The 16941-nt window shown below is 42.4% G+C and overlaps 1 protein-coding gene across 1 annotated transcript; it reads right to left on the reverse strand.

The window, feature by feature from the left end:
* Positions 1–11046: 11046 nt before the first annotated feature.
* On the reverse strand, positions 11047–11892 carry LOC143432389 (uncharacterized). The gene has a single exon (XM_076909079.1). The coding sequence runs from the start codon at positions 11890–11892 to the stop codon at positions 11047–11049; it is 846 nt and encodes a 281-aa protein (XP_076765194.1).
* Between the last annotated feature and the right edge of the window lie 5049 nt (positions 11893–16941).

Genomic DNA, 16941 nt, shown 5'->3' on the forward strand with positions numbered 1-16941 from the left:
AGGAATACATAATAATTCGCAATGAATATTATATCTTATCATGAAACATAGATATGAGATGCAATATCTCGTTTTAAGAAGCATTTGAACTCTATTGCTTCGATACGTAGACATCTGCAAACGCTATTTCCTTGCAAGGAAGTGTCGCATTTACTTTCATTTGAATCGTAGACGAGGAATGCATAACACTTCGCAATGAATATTATATCTTATCATGAAACATAGATATGAGATGCAGTATCTCATTTTAAGAAGCATTTGAACTCTATTGCTTCGATACGTAGACATCTGCAAACGCTATTTCCTTGCAAGGAAGTGTCGCATTTACATTCATTTGAAGCGTAGACGAGGAATACATAACACTTCGCAAATCATATTATATCTTACCATAAAACATAGAAATGAGATGCGATATCGCGTTTTAAGAAGCATCAGAAATCCATTGCTACGATACGTAGACATCTGCAAACGCTATTTCCTTGCAAGGAAGTGTCGCATTTACATTCATTTGGAGTGTAGACGAGGAATACATAACACTTCGCAAATCATATTACATCTTACCATGAAACATAGAAATGAGATGCGATATCGCGTTTTAAGAAGCATTAGAAATCTATTGCTACGATACGTAGACATCTGCAAACGCTATTTCCTTACAAGGAAGTGTCGCATTTACATTCATTTGAATCGTAGTCGAGGAATGCATAACACTTCGCTATGAATATTATATCTTATCATAAAACATAGATATGAGATGCAGTATCTCGTTTTAAGAAGCATTTAAACTCTATTGCTTCGATACGTAGACATCTGCAGAAGCTATTTCCTAGCAAGGTAGTGTCGCATTTACATTCATTTGAAGTGTAGACGAGGAATACATGACACTTCGCAAATCATATTATATCTTACCATGAAACATAGAAATGAGATGCGATATCGCGTTTTAAGAAGCATTAGAAATTTATTGCTACGATACGTAGACATCTGCAAGCGCTATTTCCTAGCGAGGAAGTATCGCATTCACATTCATTTGAAGTGTAGACGAGGAATACATAACACTTCGCAATTCATGTTATATCTTACCATGAAACATAGAAATGAGATGCGATATCGCGTATTAAGAATCGTAAGAACTCTATTGCTACGATACCTAGACATCTGCAGACGCTATTTCCTAGCGAGAAAGTGTCGCATTCACATTCATTTGAAGTGTAGACGAAGAATACATAACACTTCGCAAATCATATTACATCTTACCATGAAACGTAGAAATGAGATGCGATTTCGCGTTTTAAGAAGCATTAGAACTCTATTGCTACGATACCCAGACATCTGCAGACGCTATTTCCTAACAAGGAAGTGTCGCATTTACATTCATTTGAAGTGTAGACGAGGAATACATGACACATAGCTAATCATCTTATATCTTACCATGAAACATAGAAATGAGATGCGATATCGCGTTTTAAGAAGCATTTCAACTCTATTGCTTCGATACGTAGACATCTGCAAACGCTATTTCCTTGCAAGGAAGTGTCGCATTTACATTCATTTGAAGTGTAGACGAGGAATACGTAACACTTCGCAAATCATATTATATCTTACCATAAAACATAGAAATGAGATGCGATATCGCGTTTTAAGAAGCATCAGAAATCCATTGCTACGATACGTAGACATCTGCAAACGCTATTTCCTTGCAAGGAAGTGTCGCATTTACATTCATTTGAATCGTAGACGAGGAATGCATAACACTTCGCAAATCATATTATATCTTACCATGAAACATAGAATTGAGATGCGATATCGCGTTTTAAGAAGCATCAGAAATCCATTGCTACGATACGTAGACATCTGCAAACGCTATTTCCTTGCAAGGAAGTGTCGCATTTACATTCATTTGAATCGTAGACGAGGAATGCATAACACTTCGCAATGAATATTATATCTTATCATGAAACATAGATATGAGATGCAATATCTCGTTTTAAGAAGCATTTGAACTCTATTGCTTCGATACGTAGACATCTGCAAACGCTATTTCCCTGCAAGGAAGTGTCGCATTTACATTCATTTGAGGTGTAGACGAGGAATACATAACACTTCGCAAATCATGTTATATCTTACCATAAAACATAGAAATGGGATGCGATATCGCGTTTCAAGAAGCATTAGAAAGCTATTGCTACGATACGTAGACATCTGCAAACGCTATTTCCTAGCGAGGAAGTATCGCATTCACATTCATTTGAAGTGTAGACGAGGAATACATAACACTTCGCAAATCATGTTATATCTTACCATGAAACATAGAAATGAGATGCGATATCGCGTTTTAAGAATCATAAGAACTCTATTGCTACGATACCTAGACATCTGCAGACGCTATTTCCTAGCGAGAAAGTGTCGCATTCACATTCATTTGAAGTGTAGACGAAGAATACATAACACTTCGCAAATCATATTATACCTTACCATGAAACATAGAAATGAGATGCGATATATCGTTTTAAGAATCATAAGAACTCTATTGCTACGATACGTAGACATCTGCAAACGCTATTTCCTTGCAAGGAAGTGTCGCATTTACATTCATTTGAATCGTAGACGAGGAATGCATAACACTTCGCAAATCATATTACATTTTACCATGAAACGTTGAAATGAGATGCGATATCGCGTTTTAAGAAGCATTAGAACTCTATTGCTACGATACCCAGACATCTGCAGACGCTATTTCCTAACAAGGAAGTGTCGCATTTACATTCATTTGAAGTGTAGACGAGGAATACATGACACATAGCTGATCATCTTATATCTTACCATGAAACATAGAAATGAGATGCGATATATCGTTTTAAGAATCATAAGAACTCTATTGCTACGATACGTAGACATCCGCAAACGCTATTTCCTTGCAAGGAAGTGTCGCATTTACATTCATTTGAAGTGTAGACGAAGAATACATAACACTTCGCAAATCATATTATACCTTACCATGAAACATAGGAATGAGATGCGATATATCGATTTAAGAATCATAAGAACTCTATTGCTACGATACGTAGATATCTGCAAACGCTATTTCCTTGCAAGGAAGTGTCGTATTTACATTCATTTGAATCGTAGACGAGGAATGCATAACACTTCGCAAATCATATTACATCTTACCATGAAACGTAGAAATGAGATGCGATATCGCGTTTTAAGAAGCATTAGAACTCTATTGCTACGATACCCAGACATCTGCAGACGCTATTTCCTAACAAGGAAGTGTCGCATTTACATTCATTTGAAGTGTAGACGAGGAATACATGACACATAGCTAATCATCTTATATCTTACCATGAAACATAGAAATGAGATGCGATATCGCGTTTTAAGGAGCATTAGAAAGCTATTGCTACGATACGTAGACATCTGCAAGCGCTATTTCCTAGCGAGGAAGTATCGCATTCACATTCATTTGAAGTGTAGACGAGGAATACATAACACTTCGCAATTCATGTTATATCTTACCATGAAACATAGAAATGAGATGCGATATCGCGTATTAAGAATCGTAAGAACTCTATTGCTACGATACCTAGACATCTGCAGACGCTATTTCCTAGCGAGAAAGTGTCGCATTCACATTCATTTGAAGTGTAGACGAAGAATACATAACACTTCGCAAATCATATTACATCTTACCATGAAACGTAGAAATGAGATGCGATATCGCGTTTTAAGAAGCATTAGAACTCTATTGCTACGATACCCAGACATCTGCAGACGCTATTTCCTAACAAGGAAGTGTCGCATTTACATTCATTTGAAGTGTAGACGAGGAATACATGACACATAGCTAATCATCTTATATCTTACCATGAAACATAGAAATGAGATGCGATATCGCGTTTTAAGAAGCATTTCAACTCTATTGCTTCGATACGTAGACATCTGCAAACGCTATTTCCTTGCAAGGAAGTGTCGCATTTACATTCATTTGAAGTGTAGACGAGGAATACGTAACACTTCGCAAATCATATTATATCTTACCATAAAACATAGAAATGAGATGCGATATCGCGTTTTAAGAAGCATCAGAAATCCATTGCTACGATACGTAGACATCTGCAAACGCTATTTCCTTGCAAGGAAGTGTCGCATTTACATTCATTTGAATCGTAGACGAGGAATGCATAACACTTCGCAAATCATATTATATCTTACCATGAAACATAGAATTGAAATGCGATATCGCGTTTTAAGAAGCATCAGAAATCCATTGCTACGATACGTAGACATCTGCAAACGCTATTTCCTTGCAAGGAAGTGTCGCATTTACATTCATTTGAATCGTAGACGAGGAATGCATAACACTTCGCAATGAATATTATATCTTATCATGAAACATAGATATGAGATGCAATATCTCGTTTTAAGAAGCATTTGAACTCTATTGCTTCGATACGTAGACATCTGCAAACGCTATATCCCTGCAAGGAAGTGTCGCATTTACATTCGTTTGAGGTGTAGACGAGGAATACATAACACTTCGCAAATCATGTTATATCTTACCATAAAACATAGAAATGGGATGCGATATCGCGTTTCAAGAAGCATTAGAAAGCTATTGCTACGATACGTAGACATCTGCAAACGCTATTTCCTAGCGAGGAAGTATCGCATTCACATTCATTTGAAGTGTAGACGAGGAATACATAACACTTCGCAAATCATGTTATATCTTACCATGAAACATAGAAATGAGATGCGATATCGCGTTTTAAGAATCATAAGAACTCTATTGCTACGATACCTAGACATCTGCAGACGCTATTTCCTAGCGAGAAAGTGTCGCATTCACATTCATTTGAAGTGTAGACGAAGAATACATAACACTTCGCAAATCATATTATACCTTACCATGAAACATAGAAATGAGATGCGATATATCGTTTTAAGAATCATAAGAACTCTATTGCTACGATACGTAGACATCTGCAAACGCTATTTCCTTGCAAGGAAGTGTCGCATTTACATTCATTTGAATCGTAGACGAGGAATGCATAACACTTCGCAAATCATATTACATTTTACCATGAAACGTTGAAATGAGATGCGATATCGCGTTTTAAGAAGCATTAGAACTCTATTGCTACGATACCCAGACATCTGCAGACGCTATTTCCTAACAAGGAAGTGTCGCATTTACATTCATTTGAAGTGTAGACGAGGAATACATGACACATAGCTAATCATCTTATATCTTACCATGAAACATAGAAATGAGATGCGATATATCGTTTTAAGAATCATAAGAACTCTATTGCTACGATACGTAGACATCCGCAAACGCTATTTCCTTGCAAGGAAGTGTCGCATTTACATTCATTTGAAGTGTAGACGAAGAATACATAACACTTCGCAAATCATATTATACCTTACCATGAAACATAGGAATGAGATGCGATATATCGGTTTAAGAATCATAAGAACTCTATTGCTACGATACGTAGACATCTGCAAACGCTATTTCCTTGCAAGGAAGTGTCGTATTTACATTCATTTGAATCGTAGACGAGGAATGCATAACACTTCGCAAATCATATTACATCTTACCATGAAACGTAGAAATGAGATGCGATATCGCGTTTTAAGAAGCATTAGAACTCTATTGCTACGATACCCAGACATCTGCAGACGCTATTTCCTAACAAGGAAGTGTCGCATTTACATTCATTTGAAGTGTAGACGAGGAATACATGACACATAGCTAATCATCTTATATCTTACCATGAAACATAGAAATGAGATGCGATATCGCGTTTTAAGAAGCATTTCAACTCTATTGCTTCGATACGTAGACATCTGCAAACGCTATTTCCTTGCAAGGAAGTGTCGCATTTACATTCATTTGAAGTGTAGACGAGGAATACGTAACACTTCGCAAATCATATTATATCTTACCATAAAACATAGAAATGAGATGCGATATCGCGTTTTAAGAAGCATCAGAAATCCATTGCTACGATACGTAGACATCTGCAAACGCTATTTCCTTGCAAGGAAGTGTCGCATTTACATTCATTTGAATCGTAGACGAGGAATGCATAACACTTCGCAAATCATATTATATCTTACCATGAAACATAGAATTGAAATGCGATATCGCGTTTTAAGAAGCATCAGAAATCCATTGCTACGATACGTAGACATCTGCAAACGCTATTTCCTTGCAAGGAAGTGTCGCATTTACATTCATTTGAATCGTAGACGAGGAATGCATAACACTTCGCAATGAATATTATATCTTATCATGAAACATAGATATGAGATGCAATATCTCGTTTTAAGAAGCATTTGAACTCTATTGCTTCGATACGTAGACATCTGCAAACGCTATATCCCTGCAAGGAAGTGTCGCATTTACATTCATTTGAGGTGTAGACGAGGAATACATAACACTTCGCAAATCATGTTATATCTTACCATAAAACATAGAAATGGGATGCGATATCGCGTTTCAAGAAGCATTAGAAAGCTATTGCTACGATACGTAGACATCTGCAAACGCTATTTCCTAGCGAGGAAGTATCGCATTCACATTCATTTGAAGTGTAGACGAGGAATACATAACACTTCGCAAATCATGTTATATCTTACCATGAAACATAGAAATGAGATGCGATATCGCGTTTTAAGAATCATAAGAACTCTATTGCTACGATACCTAGACATCTGCAGACGCTATTTCCTAGCGAGAAAGTGTCGCATTCACATTCATTTGAAGTGTAGACGAAGAATACATAACACTTCGCAAATCATATTATACCTTACCATGAAACATAGAAATGAGATGCGATATATCGTTTTAAGAATCATAAGAACTCTATTGCTACGATACGTAGACATCTGCAAACGCTATTTCCTTGCAAGGAAGTGTCGCATTTACATTCATTTGAATCGTAGACGAGGAATGCATAACACTTCGCAAATCATATTACATTTTACCATGAAACGTTGAAATGAGATGCGATATCGCGTTTTAAGAAGCATTAGAACTCTATTGCTACGATACCCAGACATCTGCAGACGCTATTTCCTAACAAGGAAGTGTCGCATTTACATTCATTTGAAGTGTAGACGAGGAATACATGACACATAGCTAATCATCTTATATCTTACCAGGAAACATAGAAATGAGATGCGATATGAGGGCAATGTAACGGGAGTAAGGAACCACACTCGACCTTTTTGCCCACAATTTAATATAAAACAATCAACAACAGTTAACAATAGCGAAACAATAATAAAACAATAGTTCTTAATGTTGGGGGCGGTGCTACGGCTACGATTTCTTTTACGTCGCTACGCGACTCTAGTGAAACTCAACTTGACCTCACAATTCTTGACGAATATGGAGGCTGCTCTAACGAACAGGGTGTTCTCGCCGAACTGTTCTAACCGAACTATATGCTAGCGTTGTTCTAACAGAACTATGTGCTTGCGTCGTTCTAACCGAACTGTCCGAATCGAACTGTCGCGAGGACGAAAATGTCGTCCCTTAAAAATGCGTATAGAAAAGGATGGGAAATCCCAGAATGAAAAGGATGGATGCACAGACGAGGAGAGTGAACGTTTCCACGAAACGTAACGGACGGAAATTGGTCATAAATAAACCAAGTTCAAGGATCTATCGTACGCGACTGGCAATGCTCAGTCGCGACGAAATCTTAAGGGAAACAATTACTTGGCCCAGATGATGGACACAAACCAGACGGGTATCGGGTTTAGGAAACGCGCGGGCCTGGTCGCCAAGTGCTAACCCGCGGTGGTCAGACCTGCGCTGTGTCGTAGGAACGCATTGTTATTTCTTTAGAGAATTTACGACTCGAAAATACCAGGAATCGTAGCCGCCACATCACCCCCCTGCCAGTGATTGATCCAATCACGATAATTGTAGACGATCGGGGAAACGAACGCGTCTCCCGGATCGTGTCGTCCTGAGTGGTGCCTCCGGGACGGTTGCCGCTGACGGGGTCCGTGGTTCTTCGGGCGGCGTGTGGTACGTTGGCCTATCATCCGCGTCCTGGATGACGTAGGCTGGCTTGAGGCGGTCAATACTGACCGTTGACCGCTTGCCCCTGATGTCCAGGGTGTAGAATTTTTCGGTCCTTGACAGGACCTTGAACGGTCCATCGTACGGCGGTTGCAGGATCCCTTTAACCGCGTCGTTGCGTACGAAGACGTAGTCCGCCTCCGGTAGATTTTTAAAGATGAAAGTACGGCGTGCGCCGTGTCGACTGCCAGCAGCCGGAGCGATGCTGCGGAAATGCTGGCGCAGTCGTTGGACGAAGTCCTCTGGACGGTGGTCCGCTCCTTCCGGATGTGGGGCGAGGAATTCGCCGGGCAGGCGTAGAGACTCGCCGTATAGAAGGTCCGCCGATGTCGCGTGGAGGTCCTCTCGCCATGCTGCCCTGATGCCCAGAAGGATGGTTGGTAGTACCTCCGTCCATGTGGTGTTGGCGTGGCAGCGGATCGCTGCTTTCAGTTGTCGGTGGAAACGTTCCACCATGCCGTTGGCTGCCGGGTGGTAGGCCGTGGTCCTCCAGTGGGTCGTACCTGTCAACTCCGTAAGGTGTTTAAAAAGGTGCGACTCAAATTGCCTACCTTGATCGGTGGTGATCCTCGCGGGCGTGCCGAACCGGCTGATCCAACCCTCGTAAAATGCCCGCGCCACGGTGGCTGCCTCCTGGTCCCTCAGGGGTATCGCCTCAGGCCAACGGCTGAAGCGGTCGATGCAGGTGAGGCAATACCTGAAACCTTCAGACATCGGTAAAATTACAATGTCCAAATGTACATGTTCGAACCTCCCTGAGGGCGTTGCGAAGTTGCCTGGCGGTGCTTGCACGTGCCGTGTCACCTTGCACCGTTGGCATTCCAGGCAACTTCGAGCCCACTCTCGGCAGTCCTTCTTGATGGACGGCCAAACGTAACGCTCCGTTACGAGTTTGACCGTCGCGTTGATTCCGGGATGCGCCAGGCGGTGGACGGCGTTGAAGGCCGCTCGTCTAAATGGTCCAGTGATGTAAGGCCTCATGGTCTCCGTTGATGCGTCACAATAGACGCTGGTACTGGTCCCTGGCAGGGTCACCTTCTTCAGGTGGAGCGTGGTCCCGGTGTTGTCACGCAGGTATGCCTGCAGCTCTTCGTCGCTGCTCTGCGATTGCGCTAGCGCGTCGTAGTCCAACGCTTCTTCTAGCGTTTCCACTCTGGATAGGGCGTCAGCGACGATGTTATCCTTGCCGGCGATATGACGTATATCCGTCGTGAACTGGCTTATAAAGTCCAGGTAGCGAAATTGCCTGGGCGTGCACTTCTCCGGCTTCTGCTTGAACGCGAACGTGATGGGTTTGTGATCGGTAAACACCGTGAACGTTCGCGCCTCCACCATGTGGCGGAAATGTTTGATAGCCAGGTAGATTGCCAGCAGCTCTCGGTCGTAGGCCCCGTAATTCTTCTCGGTGGGGCTGAGTTTCTTCGAGAAGAAGGCTAACGGCTCCCAATGATCGCCGTTGCGTTGTTGGAGGACCCCACCAACGGTGAAGTCTGATGCGTCGCATGTCAGCGACAGAGGCGCGTCCGCCTTAGGATGTGCTAGCAGCGCGGCTTGTGCAAGGCCTTGCTTGCACTCTTCGAAAGCCGCTGCTGCTTCGGGGGTCCAGTTGACCGGCGCCCGACCCTTGACGCCATCGTGTAACAGGTCGTTCAGGGGCGCCTGCACCTGTGCGGCCCTAGGTATAAACCTTCTATAAAAGTTTAGCATACCTAGGAACTGCCGTAGCTGCTTCGCTGTGGTAGGCTGCGGGTATCTCGCGATGGCCTCCACCTTGTCTTCTAACGGCCGAGAACCTTCGCCGTTAACGAGGTAGCCCAAAAACTTAACCTCGGACTTTCCGAAGTGGCATTTCGACGGGTTAACCACCACGCCGTATTGCTTCAGCCGCTTAAACAGCTCCTCCAGGTGCTGTCGGTGCTCCTCTTCGGACGATGAGGCGACGAGGATGTCATCGATGTACGCATAACAAAAGTCCAACCCGCGTAACACTTCATCGATGAATCGTTGGAAAGTCTGTGCCGCGTTACGTAGTCCGAACGACATGAACGGGAACTCAAACAGCCCGAACGGTGTCGTTATCGCGGTCTTATGCACGTCTTCCGCGGCGACGGGAATCTGATTGTATGCACGCACTAAGTCGATGGTAGAGAATATCGTCTTACCATGAAGTGCCTGCGCGAAGTCCTCGATATGCCGCACCGGGTATCTATCGGGCAGCGTCCGTGCGTTGAGACCCCTGTAATCGCCACAGGGTCTCCATTCGTCCTCTCCTTTCTTCGGCACCATGTGCAACGGAGAAGACCAGCTGCTCTCCGACGGTCGAACGATGCCTAGCTGCATCATAGTTTCGAACTCCTTTTTCGCCGCCTTCAGCCGATCAGGTGCGAGTCGGCGGGGTTTGCTTGTCACTGGCGGCCCCGGTGTCGTGCGGATGTAATGCACGGTCGAATGTGCAGTCTGCGACGGTGATCCCTCTGGCCGAGTGATCTCCGGGAATTTTTGCAGCACCTCGTGGAACATCGAACCGCCATGCACGGTTTTAATGCTCGGAATCGACGAGGCCTGCTTGGTCGTCCAACCGGACACTGATATTGACGTCGTCTGATCCAACAGACGACGATTTCGCACATCGACTAGCAACCCATAATGGTACAAAAAGTCCACACCAATTATGGGTTTTCTTACCTCGGCTACCACAAAACGCCAGGTGAACGCGCGGCGTAGCCCGAGGTCTAAGGTTATTGTCACTGTCCCGTACGTAGGGATCTCCGTCCCGTCCGCCGCGTAGAGAAGATACTGCGACTTTTCCCGATTGCCACGAGCCATCGCTCTCGGGATTACACAGAGGTCGGCGCCTGTGTCGACCAAAAACTGCGTCTTCGTCGCGTAATCGACTACAAATAGACGGCGATTCGTCGGGGCAGCGTCGTCCGCCGTCATTAACGACTGCCCTTGGCGTTTCCCGACGAGTGCCAGTTGCACGGCGGTGTGCAGATATGGGCCTGCGAGCCGAATTTCCAATGGTAGTAGCACCTACCTCCTCGTAGCTCGAGGCGTCGTCGGGCAGCTGAACCGGATCGCGAACGTCGAGGTGATCTTCCCCGCTCTCCGTCACGTCGCGAAGGTCTTCCCCGGTTCACTTCTCTGCGGAGGGTCGCGATTTCTTCTCGCAGCTGACTAATACACTCGTGAACCGAGGCGTCAGCGCTACCGCTTCCATGTGTATTTCCGCCGGCCGCTCCGGCGGAGGCGGAAGCTACCGCGATCTTGGCGCTGCCGTGATAGGTTTCGGACACGGCGTCCGCCACTTCCGCAATGCGGTCCAACTCCGCGTCCCGCATCGTAGCGAGAATCAGCTGCAGGCTCGCAGGTAGCCGACCCATCCACAGGGTCTTCAGCACGTTGTCCGATACGGTCGTACCGGCCAGATTTCGGAGGTGGCGCAGAAATTGCGACGGTCTTCTGTCGCCCATTTCCTCGGATTCCAGGAGGCGCCGGGTCTTCTGTTCCTGCGACGAGCTCAACCGACGGATCAGCTCCGTCTTCAGCTTCTGGTACGGCGTGGCGGCAGGTGGATTCATGATAATATCTCTCACCTCCATGGAGTACTGCGTTGGCAACGCACCGAGGATATAGCCGTACCTGGTGTGCTCCGTGGTTACTCCTGCGGCCTCGAAACTGCGTTCCGCGATAGTAAACCACATCTCCGGATCCGCTGCGTAAAAATCCGGTAGACGGACGGCCACGCGATCCACGGAGGCACCGGAGTGAGATGGTGTAGCCATAATGATGTTATGCACCAACCACAAAAAAACGTTCCGCACTACTGTTATATGTTACGACGGATCACTACCGCACTACACGTTCGGTGATCACGTCGGGGTCACCAATAATTGAGGGCAATGTAACGGGAGTAAGGAACCACACTCGACCTTTTTGCCCACAATTTAATATAAAACAATCAACAACAGTTAACAATAGCGAAACAATAATAAAACAATAGTTCTTAATGTTGGGGGCGGTGCTACGGCTACGATTTCTTTTACGTCGCTACGCGACTCTAGTGAAACTCAACTTGACCTCACAATTCTTGACGAATATGGAGGCTGCTCTAACGAACAGGGTGTTCTCGCCGAACTGTTCTAACCGAACTATATGCTAGCGTTGTTCTAACAGAACTATGTGCTTGCGTCGTTCTAACCGAACTGTCCGAATCGAACTGTCGCGAGGACGAAAATGTCGTCCCTTAAAAATGCGTATAGAAAAGGATGGGAAATCCCAGAATGAAAAGGATGGATGCACAGACGAGGAGAGTGAACGTTTCCACGAAACGTAACGGACGGAAATTGGTCATAAATAAACCAAGTTCAAGGATCTATCGTACGCGACTGGCAATGCTCAGTCGCGACGAAATCTTAAGGGAAACAATTACTTGGCCCAGATGATGGACACAAACCAGACGGGTATCGGGTTTAGGAAACGCGCGGGCCTGGTCGCCAAGTGCTAACCCGCGGTGGTCAGACCTGCGCTGTGTCGTAGGAACGCATTGTTATTTCTTTAGAGAATTTACGACTCGAAAATACCAGGAATCGTAGCCGCCACAGATATATCGTTTTAAGAATCATAAGAACTCTATTGCTACGATACGTAGACATCCGCAAACGCTATTTCCTTGCAAGGAAGTGTCGCATTTACATTCATTTGAAGTGTAGACGAAGAATACATAACACTTCGCAAATCATATTATACCTTACCATGAAACATAGGAATGAGATGGGATATATCGATTTAAGAATCATAAGAACTCTATTGCTACGATACGTAGACATCTGCAAACGCTATTTCCTTGCAAGGAAGTGTCGTATTTACATTCATTTGAATCGTAGACGAGGAATGCATAACACTTCGCAAATCATATTACATCTTACCATGAAACGTAGAAATGAGATGCGATATCGCGTTTTAAGAAGCATTAGAACTCTATTGCTACGATACCCAGACATCTGCAGACGCTATTTCCTAACAAGGAAGTGTCGCATTTACATTCATTTGAAGTGTAGACGAGGAATACATGACACATAGCTAATCATCTTATATCTTACCATGAAACATAGAAATGAGATGCGATATCGCGTTTTAAGGAGCATTAGAAAGCTATTGCTACGATACGTAGACATCTGCAAACGCTATTTCCTAGCGGGGAAGTATCGCATTCACATTCATTTGAAGTGTAGACGAGGAATACATGACACTTCGCAAATCATGTTATATCTTACCATGAAACATAGAAATGAGATGCGATATCGCGTTTTAGGAAGCATTAGAAAGCTATTGCTACGATACGTAGACATCTGCAAACGCTATTTCCTAGCGAGGAAGTATCGCATTCACATTCATTTGAAGTGTAGACGAGGAATACATGACACATAGCTAATCATCTTATATCTTACCATGAAACATAGAAATGAGATGCGATATCGCGTTTTAAGGAGCATTAGAAAGCTATTGCTACGATACGTAGACATCTGCAAACGCTATTTCCTAGCGGGGAAGTATCGCATTCACATTCATTTGAAGTGTAGACGAGGAATACATGACACTTCGCAAATCATGTTATATCTTACCATGAAACATAGAAATGAGATGCGATATCGCGTTTTAGGAAGCATTAGAAAGCTATTGCTACGATACGTAGACATCTGCAAACGCTATTTCCTAGCGAGGAAGTATCGCATTCACATTCATTTGAAGTGTAGACGAGGAATACATAACACTTCGCAAATCATATTATATCTTACCATGAATCATAGAAATGAGATGCGATATCGCGTTTTAAGTATCATAAGAACTCTATTGTTACGATACGTAGACATCTGCAAACGCTATTTCCTTGGAAGGAGGTGTCGCATTTACGTTCATTTGAATCGTAGACGAGGAATGCATAACACTTCGCAAATCATATTATATCTTACCATGAAACATAGAAATGAGATGCGATATCGCGTTTTAAGATGCATTGGAACTCTATTGCTTCGATACGTAGACATCTGCAATCGCTATTTCCTTGCAAGGAAGTGTCGCATTTACATACATTTGAAGTGTAGACGAGGAATACATAACACTTCGCAAATCATATTATATCTTACCATGAAATATAGAAAGGAGATGCGATATCGCGTTTTAAGAAGCGTTAGAACTCTATTGCTACGATACCTAGACATCTGCAGACGCTATTTCCTGGCAAGGAAGTGTCGCATTTACATTCATTTGAAGTCTAGACGAGGAATACATAATAATTCGCAATGAATATTATATCTTATCATGAAACATAGAAATGAGATGCGATATCGCGTTTTAAGGAGCATTAAAACTCTATTGCTGCGATACCTAGACATCTGCAGACGCTATTTCCTAGCAAGGAAGTGTCGCATTTACATTCATTTGAAGTGTAGACGAGGAATACATAACACTTCGCAAATCATATTACATCTTACCATGAAACATAGAAATGAGATGCGATATCACGTTTTAAGAAGCATTAGAAATCTATTGCTACGATACGTAGACATCTGCAAACGCTATTTCCTTGCAAGGAAGTGTCGCATTTACATTCATTTGAAGTGTAGACGAGGAATACATAACACTTCGCAAATCATATTACATCTTACCATGAAACACAGAAATGAGATGCGATATCGCGTTTTAAGAAGCATTAGAAACCTATTGCTACGATACGTAGACATCTGCAAACGCTATTTCCTTGCAAGGAAGTGTCGCATTTACATTCATTTGAATCGTAGTCGAGGAATGCATAACACTTCGCTATGAATATTATATCTTATCATAAAACATAGATATGAGATGCAGTACCTCGTTTTAAGAAGCATTTAAACTCTATTGCTTCGATACGTAGACATCTGCAGACGCTATTTCCTAGCAAGGAAGTGTCGCATTTACATTCATTTAAAGTGTAGACGAGGAATACATGACACTTCGCAAATAATATTATATCTTACCATGAAACACAGAAATGAGATGCGATATCGCGTTTTAAAGAGCATTAGAAATCTATTGCTACGATACGTAGACATCTGCAAACACTATTTCCTAGCGAGGAAGTGTCGCATTTACATTCATTTGAAATGTAGACGAGGAATACATAACACTTCGCAAATCATATTACATCTTACCATGAAACATAGAAATGAGATGCGATATCGCGTTTTAAGAAGCATTAGAACTCTATTGCTACGATACCTAGACATCTGCAGACGCTATTTCCTGGCAAGGAAGTGTCGCAATTACATTCATTTGAAGTCTAGACGAGGAATACATAATAATTCGCAATGAATATTATATCTTATCATGAAACATAGATATGAGATGCAATATCTCGTTTTAAGAAGCATTTGAACTCTATTGCTTCGATACGTAGACATCTGCAAACGCTATTTCCTTGCAAGGAAGTGTCGCATTTACTTTCATTTGAATCGTAGACGAGGAATGCATAACACTTCGCAATGAATATTATATCTTATCATGAAACATAGATATGAGATGCAGTATCTCATTTTAAGAAGCATTTGAACTCTATTGCTTCGATACGTAGACATCTGCAAACGCTATTTCCTTGCAAGGAAGTGTCGCATTTACATTCATTTGAAGCGTAGACGAGGAATACATAACACTTCGCAAATCATATTATATCTTACCATAAAACATAGAAATGAGATGCGATATCGCGTTTTAAGAAGCATCAGAAATCCTTTGCTACGATACATAGACATCTGCAAACGCTATTTCCTTGCAAGGAAGTGTCGCATTTACATTCATTTGAAGTGTAGACGAGGAATACATAACACTTCGCAAATCATATTATACCTTACCATGAAACATAGAAATGAGATGCGATATCGCGTTTTAAGAAGAATTAGAACACTATTGCTACGATAGGTAGACATTTGCAAACGCTATTTCCTTGCAAGGAAGTGTCGCATTTACATTCATTTGAACCGTAGACGAGGAAAAGCATAACACTTCGCAACGAATATTATATCTTATCATGAAACATAGATATGAGATGCAATATCTCGTTTTAAGAAGCATTTGAACTCTATTGCTTCGATACGTAGACATCTGCAAACGCTATTTCCTTGCAAGGAAGTGTCGCATTTACATTCATTTGAAGTGTAGACGAGGAATACATAACACTTCGCAAATCATATTACATCTTACCATGAAACATAGAAATGAGATGCGATATCGCGTTTTAAGAAGCATTAGAAATCTATTGCTACGATACGTAGACATCTGCAAACGCTATTTCCTTACAAGGAAGTGTCGCATTTACATTAATTTGAAGTGTAGACGAGGAATACATAACACTTCGCAAATCATATTACATCTTACCATGAAACATAGAAATGAGATGCGATATCGCGCTTTAAGAAGCATTAAAACTCTATTGCTACGATACCTAGACATCTGCAGACGCTATTTCCTAGCAAGGAAGTGTCGCATTTACATTCATTTGAAGTGTAGACGAGGAATACATAACACTTCGCAAATCATATTACATCTTACCATGAAACATAGAAATGAGATGCGATATCGCGTTTTAAGAAGCATTAGAAATCTATTGCTACGATACGTAGACATCTGCAAACGCTATTTCCTTACAAGGAAGTGTCGCATTTACATTCATTTGAATCGTAGTCGAGGAATGCATAACACTTCGCTATGAATATTATATCTTATCATAAAACATAGATATGAGAGGCAGTATCTCGTTTTAAGAAGCATTTAAACTCTATTGCTTCGATACGTAGACATCT

This window comes from Xylocopa sonorina, unplaced genomic scaffold, assembly GCF_050948175.1.
Source record: "Xylocopa sonorina isolate GNS202 unplaced genomic scaffold, iyXylSono1_principal scaffold0125, whole genome shotgun sequence".
NCBI classification, from domain to species: Eukaryota; Metazoa; Arthropoda; class Insecta; order Hymenoptera; family Apidae; genus Xylocopa; species Xylocopa sonorina.